We start from the raw sequence: 13,657 nt of genomic DNA, 5'->3' as shown, positions 1-13,657 counted from the left end.
GGCGGACTGTCATTTCATGCCGGATGCCACTATCTCGGCAATATTTCTCAAATTCTTTTGAAAAATATTCACCTCCACGATCTGTACGCAAGGTGTTAATTCTCAACCCAGTAAAGTTCTCCACTTCTGCCTTGAAATCTTTGAATCTCTGAAAAGCCTCTGATTTTTCTTTGACACAATACACCCATAACTTTCTTGAGTAATCATCAATGAAAGAGATAAAGTAACGATTACCTCCTAAAGATGAAACTGTCATTGGACCACAAAGATCTGAGTGAATAAGTTGCAATGGTCTTCTTGCTTTCCACGAGGATTGAGAAGGAAAAGCAATTTTATGTTGCTTTCTAAGTTGACATGCTTCACAAACATCATCAAGCCGATCGATTTTTGGTAAACCTCTAACCATCATCTTCCTTGAAAGCATCTCCAAATTTCCATAGTTTAAATGTCCATATCTATCATGCCATAACTTTGAAATTCCTTTATGAGCACCAATAAAATAAGACATATTCTGATTTTGAAGGGTAAGAGAGAAAAGATTATTTGATGCCACTCCAACTCTAGCAACAACCTGATTTTTCTTTGATAAATAGCAAGCCATGTCTCGGAAATGAATATCATACCCCTTCTTCAAGAGATGCCCAACGCTAAGCAGATTATTTTTAAGACCAGGAACAAAATAAACTTCAGACATTTTCTCTACCCTTCCTTGCTTTGTTTTGAACTCCAACTCACCAACACCGCTAACTTTTTAAGCTTTGCCATCTCCTACTTTTACTTCTCCACAATAAGATTCAAAGAACTTCGAAAATAAATTTTTGTTACCTGTCATATGCTTGCTAGCACCACTGTCTATGTACCAGACATCATCAATCTCTCCACCATGAGATACGAGCAACAAAGTTTCTTGCTTTTGCTCTTGATTATTTTGTACTATATTAGCTTCATTTTTCTCTTCTTTTTTGTACCAGCATTCACTTGCCAAATGACCAGGTTTGCGACAATTATAACATTCAAAATAGCCACGACCTCTTCCTCTTTGATTTCCACGTCCACGTCCTCTTTGTGATCCTCTAAAATTTTGACTTTGGTTGGCTTCTTTCCATCCATTCTCCATGCTTACATCTTCACCTCTTTCACGAGCATTTGAGCCTCTTCCTTTAAAATTTCTTCCTCTTCCACGACCACGATCTCTCCCTCTTTGATTTTTAAAATCTCCCTTATTCTCATTTAGAGACAACTTTGACTGGAGTGCTTGATCTAGATCTACTTCCTTTTTCTTCTTGTTTAATCTTTCTTCATGGGCTTGCAACGAACCTGTGAGTTCATCAATAGTCATGGTACTCAAGTCCTTTGATTCTTCAATGGCAACCATAATGTAGTCAAATCTGGAATCTAAAGAACGGAGGATTTTCTCAACACCACGAATATCATCCATAGTTTCACCATTTCTTTTAATTGATTGACTATGGACAAAACTCGTGAACAGTAATCAGAAACTGATTCTGACTCTGTTTTTTGCAATCTTTCAAACTCTCCTCGAAGAGTTTGCAACCGAACTCTTTTCACCTTTTCATCTCCTTTGAATGAATTTTGTAAAAATTCCCATGCTTGTTTTGCCGTGGTGGCACAAGCTATTTTTCCCAAGCCGCTTCATATGATTGAACTCCTTGATATATCCAAAATAAGGCTTGCTGATTTTTCTTCCTTGATTTTCTTAGACTCTCTTTTTGAACTTGTGTTAATCTTTCCCCCTCTTCAGCCTCAACTTTATTATAACCTTTTTCAACAATCTCCCAAACTTCTAGAGATCCAAGAAGAGCCTTCATTTGGATACTCCATTTGCCATAATTTTCTTTGGTTAATTGGGGAACGGAAGAAAGAGGAATAGAATTTTTCATTTCGATCGAACAAGGCTCTGATACCAATTTGTAGTTGAATGATTAATATTTGGAGAAATAAAACAAAGAAAATGATAAAGAATATAATGGAGAAGAGAAATAAATTTTGTATGAAAAAATTCTTTCAAATAATCTTTTATTTCAAGCACACAAAGTTAATAACTCTTCATCACATACAACTCTTTATATAGGAGTTGTAAGTGACTATTCATCTATATCACTATATGCTAGGAGTTGTGACTATTCATGCATGTGTGTATCTTTTCATATTCAAGCCTCTTAACTTTTCATCTTCAAGCCTCTTAACTTTTCATCTTCAAGTCTCTTCACTATTCATATTCAAGTTTTTTCACTTTTCATATTCAAGTCTCTTCACTCTTCTAACTTTTCATAATTTATTTGTGCAAGGTTAATTTAATTATGTGCCAACAAAAGGAACGTGCGCCGCCGAGGAAGAGCGTAAACCACCAGAAAATCAATATTGAAGGTTCAACTCTAACTAAGAAATTAATGAATTTGATTACAGAGAAAAAGAATATAAACTCACCAGGAGATACAGAGAGGAAGATGATGATCAATAAAAGCTAAAACCCACAGTAAATCCAAATCCAACAAGAAAAGGAAAAGCCCTCAACCTTGCCGAAATCGAAACACACCTTTGTTTAAGGCCTTTCGGCAAGCAACAACAATACGGGATGTTTCTGGTGTTCGCCGAGAAACGGCGTCGAAGATGCCGAGATTAATCAAGCAAAGGCTTTTAAATTTTCATTCGTAAAAGCAAACGGGGCCTGTCCACCATATCATGGGCTTTTTCTAGCCCTAAGCCTAAACTGATAATTGCTGAAGACATCTATTTGAGTCCTTCGCAGATATTTCACTCTCTAATGTAGTATCAACGTGATAGTTTACATTTGCAATTAATTATTTTAAAATTTTAAAATATTTGTTATAATTTTTTTAATTATAATATTTTTTGTTTTTTAAATATTTTAAATTTTTTTATCCATTTTTGATGATTTGAAACCCAATGCAAATTTAAAGGCTAAAAAAATCGAAAAAATAAATGGAGAGATAAAATAACTTTCTTTTTTATAAAGTTGGAGGACCAAATAAACTATTAAGCCTAAAATATATCTGGACCCAATGCTACAAGCATCTGGAATCTAAACGGGATCTTCGGAAAGTTGATCATTATGAGTGTTAGAACAAATTTGATTGAGAAATTTAGTGACAAAAAAAAGGGCGATTCGTTAGCTCGTTATTTAACCTGAATTAGTGAAACGGCGAAATCTATTAAAAAACATATTTTAAAATATATGTCATATCCTGCTATTTGTCCATGTAATATGTGTAAATTGTTAATTCAATCCTTGTATTCTGACATGGTTGAATTTAATTTATATACTATTTGGTTTTTTGAAATTTTAGTTTTGATTTAAACAAGAATAGTTAAATATGTTAGGTCAAAATTTACTACTAGTATGATGTTATGCTTGAGTTTTTTATTTAGTATGCATTCTTCAATTTGATCATTTTTTAATTTATACTTTTTGAAATTTAGAAATTCAGTCTTGACTAAAAGTTGTTCATAGATTAGACTGAGGTCTGATTTTAAAAAAATCCAAAGCTTGGGCCTAAGCCTGCTCAAATGACCCGTTTTATTATTCAATAAAAATTACTTACATTTAATTATAAAAATATATAAATATTAATATAAAATTATTTTTTTATTACTTCTAAACAATAAAATGGTTCAGCCCAAGATTGAAAAACATAAACTCAAGCCTAACCCAAACAGAGTCAAGCCGACCAACCTATGAACATCTCTAGTTTTTAAGTTTTGACTAAAAGTATAAGTTGTTAAATCTATTAACTAAAATGATATAATTTTTTTTGTAAGTATTACTTGAAAATATTATACATATGATAAAATGCTTATTGCATATGATTTTTTAAATAATAAAGCTTAATACATTCAACAGATATCCAAAAATTATTGTTTGGATCAATACTAAAATTTCAATTTGTGAAAAGTTTGAGAATTAAAAATTATCAAATTAGAGTATGAGAATTAAATTCATAATTTACGGGACTAATATAATTTTTTTACTGAAATTGGTAGTTAATTTTCAAAAGATTATATAATAAAATTAATGAGAAGATTAACCTTATAATATTGTTTAATAAATTTATAAAATATGAATTTTGAGTTAATTTTCAACGAAATTGGTTGCAATTTAGTGACCCCAGGTCTGGAAGAGTTTTTAGCCAAAATTGAGTACCCGATTTAATTAATTTGTAGATGAGAAAGAGAAGGAGAAGAATTTGATGATGGTAGAAATTTTGTATATGATTATTGTGAATACATATTAATTTAAAAAATGGACGTTGTAAACAAAGTTGAAGTAATAGATAATTATGGTTACCCTAACTTAATTCAAAGTATAGATGTTTAGTATTTGATTATTATAAATAAAGAAAAAAGATAGAGCATGAGAATTTCATGGTTATTTCTAAACGTGGGAGCACGACATAAAAGGAGCTTAAAAGGCAGGCTATCAACTCCCCCCTCCTCCTTTAGTAATTTGATAATAAAGCTAAGATGGTCACACCAGCGGCCCAACGCAAACCTCGCCATTTGTCATAAATATTCTTTTTACTATAATCTGATCTCCATTTTACCAAGTCCTCTCTTCTTCCTTTCCCCGCCCAAAAAAATATCCACATTACACCTTTGCAGTTAGCACGTATATGTTCTTCATTTCTTACATGTCTCCCACAAACAGCCCTTTTGTCTACCTGTCTTGTTAATATTCTTTTGTGTGTTTTTCTGGTTTTATACAAATTAGTTTTCTTTCTTCTTGTTTTATTTTTGTTGTATTGTCACCCACTACCTACCCCCGATAACCACCGCCACCAGCACCATCATCGCCACCTTAATATACGGCGGTTTGCGGGGGTGTTGGTTTGAGCAATGGGGGGAGACCATCATAGGCCGACTAGGGCTCTTTATGTCTCCTCCCTTTTGTTTTGTTTAGTTTTGTTGAACCTTAAAAGAAGCATAGTTTTGGCCAATAATGAGGGTGCGGATTCGCCTGCAGTTTCGCCGGCTCCATCTTCTTCGCCGACTTCATTTAAGCCTTCAGATAGTTATCTTCTAAACTGTGGTTCTAAAAGCGAAATGAAGATGGATGATGGACGAACATTCAAGTCGGATACTGAAACAAGCAGCTATTTATCCACCAGTGAAGATGTTCAAGCGTCGGTTGCTTCCATCCCCGAAAGTGCCTTCTCCAATTCCACCCCTTCCACCCTGAAGGATCTTTATACAAGTGCAAGGATCTTCCCTTCGGATTCAACCTATTCCTTCTTCATTTCCAAGCCTGGCAAGCATTGGATTCGTCTCTATTTTTACCCAATTACTCACCAAAAATATGATCTGAAAACGGCGGTTTTCACAGTTCAAACAGATAAGTTCGTCCTTTTACATGACTTCTCTGTGGATGACGAGTCCAAGGTGGTTTTCAAGGAATACCCGGTTAATGCGACTCAACATTTCTCCCTCATTTTCAAGCCCCAAAAGGATTCTTGCGCTTTCGTCAATGCAATTGAGATTGCGGAGATCCCTGATGAACTCCTCTCTGATTCTGCATCTTCAGTACCCCAAGGTAACACCCTCAATGGCTTATCCAATTATGCCTTGGAAGTCTCCTATCGGTTGAATATGGGAGGGCCGACCATAACTCCACGCAACGATACACTGTCCAGAACGTGGGCTCCTGATACCCCCTACAATTTGTTTCCCGAGGGAACTGAGGCAGCCAAAGGTACCACCGTCAAATACCGACCCGACCATGGGATGACTCGATTGGTCGCTCCCGATATGGTTTACTTAACCGCGGATCGGATGGCGAGCAAGGCTTATCAACAAACTATAGCGCCCAATTTCAATCTCTCTTGGGCGATGAATGTGGATGGAACCTTTTCGTATCTCATCAGGATGCACTTTTGCGACGTTGTAAGCAAGACCCTCAATGAGTTATACTTCAATGTGTACATAAACAGCTTGATGGCGCTATCGAATCTGGATCTCAGTGAAAAAGCTGGCGAGTTGAACACTGCCTATTACACAGATTTTGTGCTTAATGCTTCATTGATAACCAATGATTCAATCACGGTTCAAGTTGGTCCAACAACCAACGCCGGCTTGCCTAATGCAATCCTCAATGGCTTGGAAGTGATGAAGATGAGCAACCTAGCTGATAGCTTGGATGGGTTATATGCTGTTGATGGTTCATATAAAGGGCCTGGTGCAAGCAAACTCAAAATTGTGGCGATTTCAGGGCTGGCATTGGCTTTCGTTGCAATGTTGTTCCTTGGGGTTGTTTGTGTCCGATGGAAAAAACGACCCCAAGATTGGCAAAAAAAGAAAAGCTTCTCATCTTGGCTATTACCAATCCATGGCAGCAAATCTAATTTCAGCTCCAGGAAATCAAGCCTCTTTGGGTCAAGAAAAAGCAAGAGTGGGTATTCTAGTGTTTATTCTAATGGCCTTGGACGCTTCTTCAATTTAAGCGAGCTACAAAATGCGACCCAAAATTTTGACGAAAAGACAGTCATCGGTGTTGGTGGCTTCGGCAAGGTGTTTATCGGGACATTAGACGATGGCACCAAGGTCGCAATCAAACGAGGGAACCATGGATCCGAACAAGGCGTTAACGAATTCGAAACCGAAATCCAAATGCTTTCCAAGCTCCGCCATCGTCATCTCGTCTCATTCATAGGGTTTTGCGATGAGGATTCGGAGATGATCTTGGTTTATGAATATATGGCTAATGGTCCATTTCGGGACCATCTTTATGGCTCCGCTAATAAACCCACATTGACATGGCAACAACGCCTTGAAATCTGCATCGGTGCGGCTCGAGGGTTGCATTATCTCCACACCGGTGCGGCACAAGGAATCATACACCGTGACGTCAAGACCACCAACATTCTCCTCGATGAGAACTTCGTGGCCAAAGTGTCCGATTTCGGGCTATCAAAAGCTGCTGCAATGGACCAAGGCCATGTTAGCACGGCAGTGAAAGGTAGTTTCGGGTATCTGGACCCAGAATACTTCAGGAGACAACAACTGACGGAGAAATCAGATGTTTACTCATTCGGTGTGGTTCTTTTCGAGGTATTATGTGCGAGGGCAGTGATTTGTCCTGGATTGCCGAGGGATCAAGTTAGCTTAGCCGACTGGGCAATGCAGTGGCATAAAAAAGGTATGATAGAGAAAATAGTTGACCCCAAAATTGCAGGGACGATATGCGAAGGATCACTGAAGAAATTTGCAGAAGCGGCAGAGAAATGTTTGGCAGAATACGGAGTTGACAGACCGAGCATGGGGGATGTGTTATGGAACTTGGAATATTCATTGCAACTTCAAGTGGCTTCTTCCCAGACTGATCGACCGGAAGATAAGAGTAACATTATGGTGCTGGAAAAAGGAAGTGAAAGTGGTGAGGCCAAAAGCAACCCAGCCGTGGCGGTGGCGGCCGAAAGTGATGATTCTAATGTAACAGTAGGTTCTCAGGTACCATTTCCTAATGCAGCAAGTATCTCTGGAAGGTAACAGAGAAGAAACAATTGAGAGTTGAATCAAGTGTGGAGAATTTGAAACCCCATTTCAGATTTTAGCATATAGAAGTTGTTTTTCTAGCTTTCTTTTTATCTCCAAATTCAACCACAGTTCTTTTCCCAATTTCACACTTTGATTTGTGTTTGTAGAATCTCTTTGTGCAGATCTCAACATATTTTCTTTCTCTTTTACTCTTTGATTAGTAACAACATACAAAACCTTCTTCTGACCATTCACTTCAATAATGGTTGTATAGGTACAGTGCTTTCTGGGGCTTCTTGTTTTTCCTTAATTTTCTTTTTATAGTTGTGTTTCAAGTGTTTAATAATTATTAAAACTTTTTTATTTCTTTGTCTTTATCATCCAATTTTCTTTACTCCAATTCAATTCAACTTTATTTTAGATTTTCAAATATAACTAATATTGTTCATTTAAATTATTAAACAAAGGGTAAAATATGTTTTAGTTCAATTTAGGATTTTGATTTTTCAGATTTAAAAAAATTAATTTTAATTGATTTAAATTCAACAATGTGATGTTTTAAAATAACAAAATACTCACTTTGTGGCTATATAACAAAAAGAATAATTTTATAATAAATTTAAATTTATTGAAGTTAATAATTGGATCTGATTTTAAAATTTTAAAAAATAAGAAAATTAAATTCCTAGAAATAAAAAAATGGATTAAATTATCAATTAAAACCGACAGCGTAGAATCTTAACAGTCAAAGCTCTTGTTTTCTCCATAACAAACAAACCCCCAAAAAAAAAACATAATGAATTTTTATTAGAATTTATAAAATCCTATGGATCCAATGAACAACAATGCCAATTCTTCCCTTGAGTTTGTTGACCCTTTACTTATTGAACTGAAGAATTTTTAGTAGGCTTTAAGTAAATCAACTCTCTGTTGTTTCCATGGCAGTGGCATTACTATTGTTTCCTTTGGCTCCTCAACATAAAATTTTCTTGGCTTTTCATCAATAAGTGGAAAGTATAATTTCAAAAGCTCAAATATTAAGCTTTGATTTTTTATCAACTTTAAAGGAATTTTCCTGAAAACACAAGATAAGATTTGAAAAGACAAGGAGAAGAGAAAGATTTTGATGGTCAAAGAAGGCCATGAATGGCGGCAGCAACTAGGGTTAAAAGATGATGAATAGGGAGAAGAAGAAGAAGAAAAGATAAGAAATGATAAAAAAAATGAAAAAGAAAAACGAATCCTGATTTGTTTTTGGATCAAAGGAAAAATAATTAAAAGAGAAAATGAAAGGTAAATTAATAAATGAGTTTACTTTGCAACCAAAGAAGATGACATGTGATGGCGCGCGAATAACTAGTGTTGCCACATTAGTAAAAAATTAATATCGTTAGTCTCAGTTATTAAATTTGTGAACAGAAAATATTCAGATATCAATTTAGGATATAAAAAATCATAAGTAAGTTTCTAATCTTACATTTTTCCCTATTTTAAACCCATTTAGCAGCAGAATTTAACCTTTTATATTCTACGAAATCTTTTTCGTCTGGTTTGTTTTGGAGTATGTAAAATTTGGAATTTGAGTTGAAAGGTCTTTAATGCCCTTGACTTTCCCTTCAAATTACACATTGAATTAGGTTAACAACTCAATGCTGCTTCCATGGTTGGAACGAAGAAAAAACGATGAAACCCAATGCCTCTTCTCTTTTAGTTTTCTTCCTTTTTCTTCCCTCGAAATTACACTAGTGGATAGTAAGCTTCAAATCCCATGAAGACAAAGCTTAATAGCTCAATTCTGTTTTCGGATCTATGTGTAGAATCCAAGTTTAATACTACGCACACAACCCGTTTGATAAATTTCTTCAGAAGGTATGCGTTTCTTGTTTCCACCCGTTTGGCACCACTTTTTGACGCAAATTATCAATACCCACAAACCCAAAAATATTTTACACTCTCTATATTCATCATCAACAACATCACCGGAACTGGAGGAGCTTCGTAAGGTAGTTTCGAGCTCCATTGGTGGTTTAGATGACCTGGAGTCGAGTTTAAACCGGTTTAAGCTTTCTTTATCATCGTTACTTGTTACTGAGGTTATAAAGTATTGCGAAAATGTAGCTCCGACTAGAAGGTTATTGAGATTTTTCTTGTGGTCGGTTAAGAGTTTAAGTTATAGTTTGGAAGATAAGGACTTTAACTATGCGGTTCGAGTGTTTGCAAAGCGGAAGGATCATAGGGCAATAGAGATATTGATTTCGGATCTTAGGAACGAGGGGCGACTAATGGAGAGCCAGACTTTCAGTGTTGTGGCTGATATGTTGGTTAAATTGGGGAGAGAAGATGAAGCATTGGGTATTTTCAAGAACTTGGAAAAGTTCAAGTGCCCGCAAGATGGTTTCAGTTTGACTGCCATTGTGAATGCTTTATGTGCTAAAGGGCATGCTAAGAAAGCTGAAGGTGTAGTTTATCATCACAAGGACAAGATTGCTGGTGTTGAACCTTGTATATATAGGAGTCTCCTTTATGGTTGGTCCATTCAAGAGAATGTAAAGGAAGCTCGCAGAGTTATCAAGGAGATGAAGTCAGCTGGCGTTGAGCTTGATTTGTATTGCTATAACACATTCCTTAGGTGCCTTTGTGGGGCAAACCTTAAATGCAATCCTTCCGGCCTCGTTCCGGAAGCTTTAAACGTGATGATGGAAATGAGATCCTATAGAATTGCTCCAACATCAATCAGTTATAACATATTGCTTTCTTGTTTGGGGAAGACAAGAAGAGTGAAAGAATCATGTCGGATTCTTGACTTGATGAAAAAAACCGGCTGTGCTCCGGATTGGATAACATATTATCTTGTTGCCAGAGTATTGTACTTGACAGGAAGATTTGGCAAGGGAAATATGATAGTTGATGAGATGATTGAACAGGGGTTGACCCCTGATTGTAAGTTTTACTATGATCTCATTGGTGTTCTTTGTGGAGTGGAGAGAGTGCATTTTGCTGTTGAGTTGTTTGAGAAGATGAAGAGAAGCTCATTGGGTGGGTATGGGCCAGTTTATGATGTGCTTATACCAAAACTTTGCAGGGGAGGCAACTTTGAAAGGGGTCGAGAGCTGTGGGATGAGGCTGTTGCTTTGGGTGTTAGTGTTTCCTTCTCCACTGACCCTTCAATCACTCAAGTTTTCAAGCCAACGAGAAAGGTGAAGGAGTTCAATCTTAAGGACTGTAAAATGGCTAAGAATACAGTGAATATGAAGCACAAGATTATCAAGGGAAACAAGGGTAAGAAAAAATTATCTCAAAAGAATAAGGGCTAGTTTGGATGGGCGGTGTGTTTACCTTCAGTGAGGTTAAAAACAGCGGTGGCGGTGAGATTAGTTACTGTAGCGGTGAGATTAGAAACAATGGTGGAGTGTGTGTTTGGATTCAAACGCAACTATAGCGGTGAGATGAGAATAAGAAATGACTATTAAGGACATCAGATTAGAATTGATATATAATAGAAGTTATTTAAATTATTTTACTTTTTTAAAATTATTAAAATATGTGAATTTATAAATTCATTTAATAAAATATTAAAATGTATCTTCCAATATTTTAATGAATTATATAATTAATTTAAATTATTTATTAGATAAAATGATAATTATTTTTAATTTTTTTATAGTTAAATATTTTTTATAATAATTATAAATATTATTTCCACAAATAGTAACATTATATTTGGATTAAATTTTGAAATTCAAAATTAGTATCTTTCAAGAAAAATATTGGATCTTCATGCTTCAAGTAATTCGAATACGCCGAATATACTACATATATTTTTTTATTTTTACAATACACTATATATTTTTTTATTTTTAAAATACACTACATATATTTTTATTTTTAAAATACACTACACATATTTTTTTATTTTTAAAATACACTACATATATTTTTATTTTTAAAATACACTACACATATTTTTTTATTTTTAAAATACACTACATATATTTTTTTTATTTTTAAAATACACTACATATATTTTTTTACTTTTAAAATACAATTCATATATATATATTTTAAAATACACTACATATATTTTTTTATTTCTAGAATACACTACATATATTTTTTATTTTTAAAATACACTACATATATATATTTTAAAATACACTACAAGTATTTTTTTATTTTTAAAATCCATTATATATATTTTTTTATTTTTAAAATTTTAAATACAATGAAATCCCATCTCCCCTCTTCTATCATTCCCCTCTTCCACCGTATCCTTCTCCCATTTCCCATCCCCATGCAATACCCATTCCCATTTCCCATTCCCATCTCCCCTCTTCCACCGTTCCCTCCTCCCGTTCCCATTCCCATTTCCCATTTCCCATTTCCCATTCCCATTCCCATTATCAACAATACCAACAGCAGCAGCAACAACAGAAACAGCAACAAGTGTGTTTTCTTTACTGTTGAAGAATTGGTTTATTTTATGCAAAAAATCTCACTATGGTGCTGGAGGAGGTTACAATCATTTCGCTGGAAGGTTTGTTTGTTTTCTTTACTAGGAAATTGGGTCTTTCAAGTAGTTTATGTTAATTATCCTATTTGTTTCCTTTCAGATATATGTTTATAAATATTTTATGCTGAACTGTGTTTCTGCTTATTAGTTGCTATTGCTTGTTCAAGTTCTTTATGTTATTGATGAAACCTTTCGGAAGCTTTACTTAATTCCTAGTTTTGATGCAATTATTCCCCCTTAGCAAAGCTTGTTGTGCTATCTTCATGTGCCAATTGCATCCTTTCAGTGTATTTCCAAATCTGCAAACTGATTTCAATTTTGCTGTATGTTGAAAATTCAGAGATGCCTCCCGTGCATTTGTTTCTGGAAATTAATAAATTAACTAAGCGTATTATTGTCTTCTAAAAATATCTATTGCCCCAGCTACACCCAACTGATGTTTTTATCACCAGTCAGCTTAAGGCTGTCCAGTGCAGTAGAATTCCCTCATTGTGCTGGAAGCCTTGGCATCCAAAGGCTGTCTCAGTCCACTCCAGTGCAGTCAAGTTGATAATAAAGAGGAAAAATTTTATCGCACTGCTGTGCGTTGGTATCCAAAGGGGACCTAAATTTGTTTCTAAATAAAATGGTTTGGGTTAATGTCATCCCCCTTTCCCTTTTTTGGGATTCATGTACTTTGTTAACATTTTTAATCTGGCACTTTTATTTTTAAAATATTTATTGAACAAAATAATTTTGGACGCAATTGGAATTCACAGGATAGTGAAATAGAATAGGGTTTAGTTTTGCACATGGCTACATGGAACGGGGTTTTAAGACAGTGGTTGAGATGGGATCGGAAGGGGGTCCTTCATGTTCCAGTTCAAGATACTTCCAGTCTCTACCATCACACGTCCCATGTCCGTGCAATTCAATTCAATACAGTAACAGTGCATATTTCTACAGTGCAATCCACGCTCTTTAAGTAGCGTCGGGAATGGGCCTTTATTTTATTTTTTGGAGGACAAGAGAAGTTGGATTCAACGCGTTGACGCTAGCTGTGCTGTCCGAAATCAATCCGCAGGCACCGCGCCGGATGTTCTTAAAACTATTTAACTAAAACATGAAGATATCATAAATGTGTTTCATTTCGGAGAAGGATCATCTCTGTCGAAATTCTCTTCTTTTGCGGTTGTTTTTATAATCCCATAGATTGCTTCAAAACATGAACATAACATTATTGAAGTTACTGGATTATTCAAAATTTTTTATTAAAGTCACTAGATTTTTAAGTGTTTTTTTTTAAGTTTTTTTAGCGAGTTCTAATTGACGATTTGATGATCAATATGGTAAAACAATACCTATTGACAAATAGAAAAATATATCTTAGATCTAAATCGATCTAATTGTTAGTGTTAGAGATTAGAAAAAAAAATTGTTTGAATTTTGATTTTCAAATACGTAACATTTAAAGCTGTTTCATGAAAAAAAATAAACAATAGAAAAAAGAAAGAAATTTTTTTTTTTTTATAATTGAGAAAGGGAATAATAGTGGGTAGTTAGAAGTGGAGATGTATTTTAGGAATTGGAGGCACGTTGGTGTATAGATAGTTTCACATTGAAATAGACCTTACTATTCCTATTTCATTTCATTTTCTT

The 13,657-nt window shown here is 34.9% G+C and overlaps 2 protein-coding genes across 2 annotated transcripts; both read left to right on the top strand.

Moving 5' to 3' along the window:
* Positions 1–4,550: 4,550 nt before the first annotated feature.
* On the top strand, positions 4,551–7,886 carry LOC107952227 (probable receptor-like protein kinase At5g61350). Its single transcript, XM_016887498.2, has one exon. It carries the CDS (start codon positions 4,876–4,878, stop codon positions 7,519–7,521), a length of 2,646 nt encoding a protein of 881 aa, XP_016742987.2. The 5' UTR covers positions 4,551–4,875; the 3' UTR covers positions 7,522–7,886.
* Positions 7,887–9,023: 1,137 nt separating this feature from the next.
* On the top strand, positions 9,024–13,278 carry LOC107951264 (pentatricopeptide repeat-containing protein At5g61370, mitochondrial). Its single transcript, XM_016886261.2, has one exon. The coding sequence runs from the start codon at positions 9,381–9,383 to the stop codon at positions 10,821–10,823; it is 1,443 nt and encodes a 480-aa protein (XP_016741750.2). The 5' UTR covers positions 9,024–9,380; the 3' UTR covers positions 10,824–13,278.
* The last annotated feature ends 379 nt before the right edge of the window (positions 13,279–13,657 follow it).

The sequence above is a fragment of the Gossypium hirsutum genome, chromosome A12 (genome assembly GCF_007990345.1).
Source record: "Gossypium hirsutum isolate 1008001.06 chromosome A12, Gossypium_hirsutum_v2.1, whole genome shotgun sequence".
In the NCBI taxonomy this organism is placed as follows: Eukaryota; Viridiplantae; Streptophyta; class Magnoliopsida; order Malvales; family Malvaceae; genus Gossypium; species Gossypium hirsutum.
Note: the sequence above shows the minus strand (reverse complement) of the source record. Positions and strands in the feature narration are given on the sequence as shown.

What these genes read in the sequence shown, in the direction of transcription:
- LOC107952227 (XM_016887498.2), top strand. Translation starts at nt 4,876, where the DNA reads ATGGGGGGAGACCATCATAGGCCGACTAGGGCTCTTTATGTCTCCTCC.
- LOC107951264 (XM_016886261.2), top strand. Translation starts at nt 9,381, where the DNA reads ATGCGTTTCTTGTTTCCACCCGTTTGGCACCACTTTTTGACGCAAATT.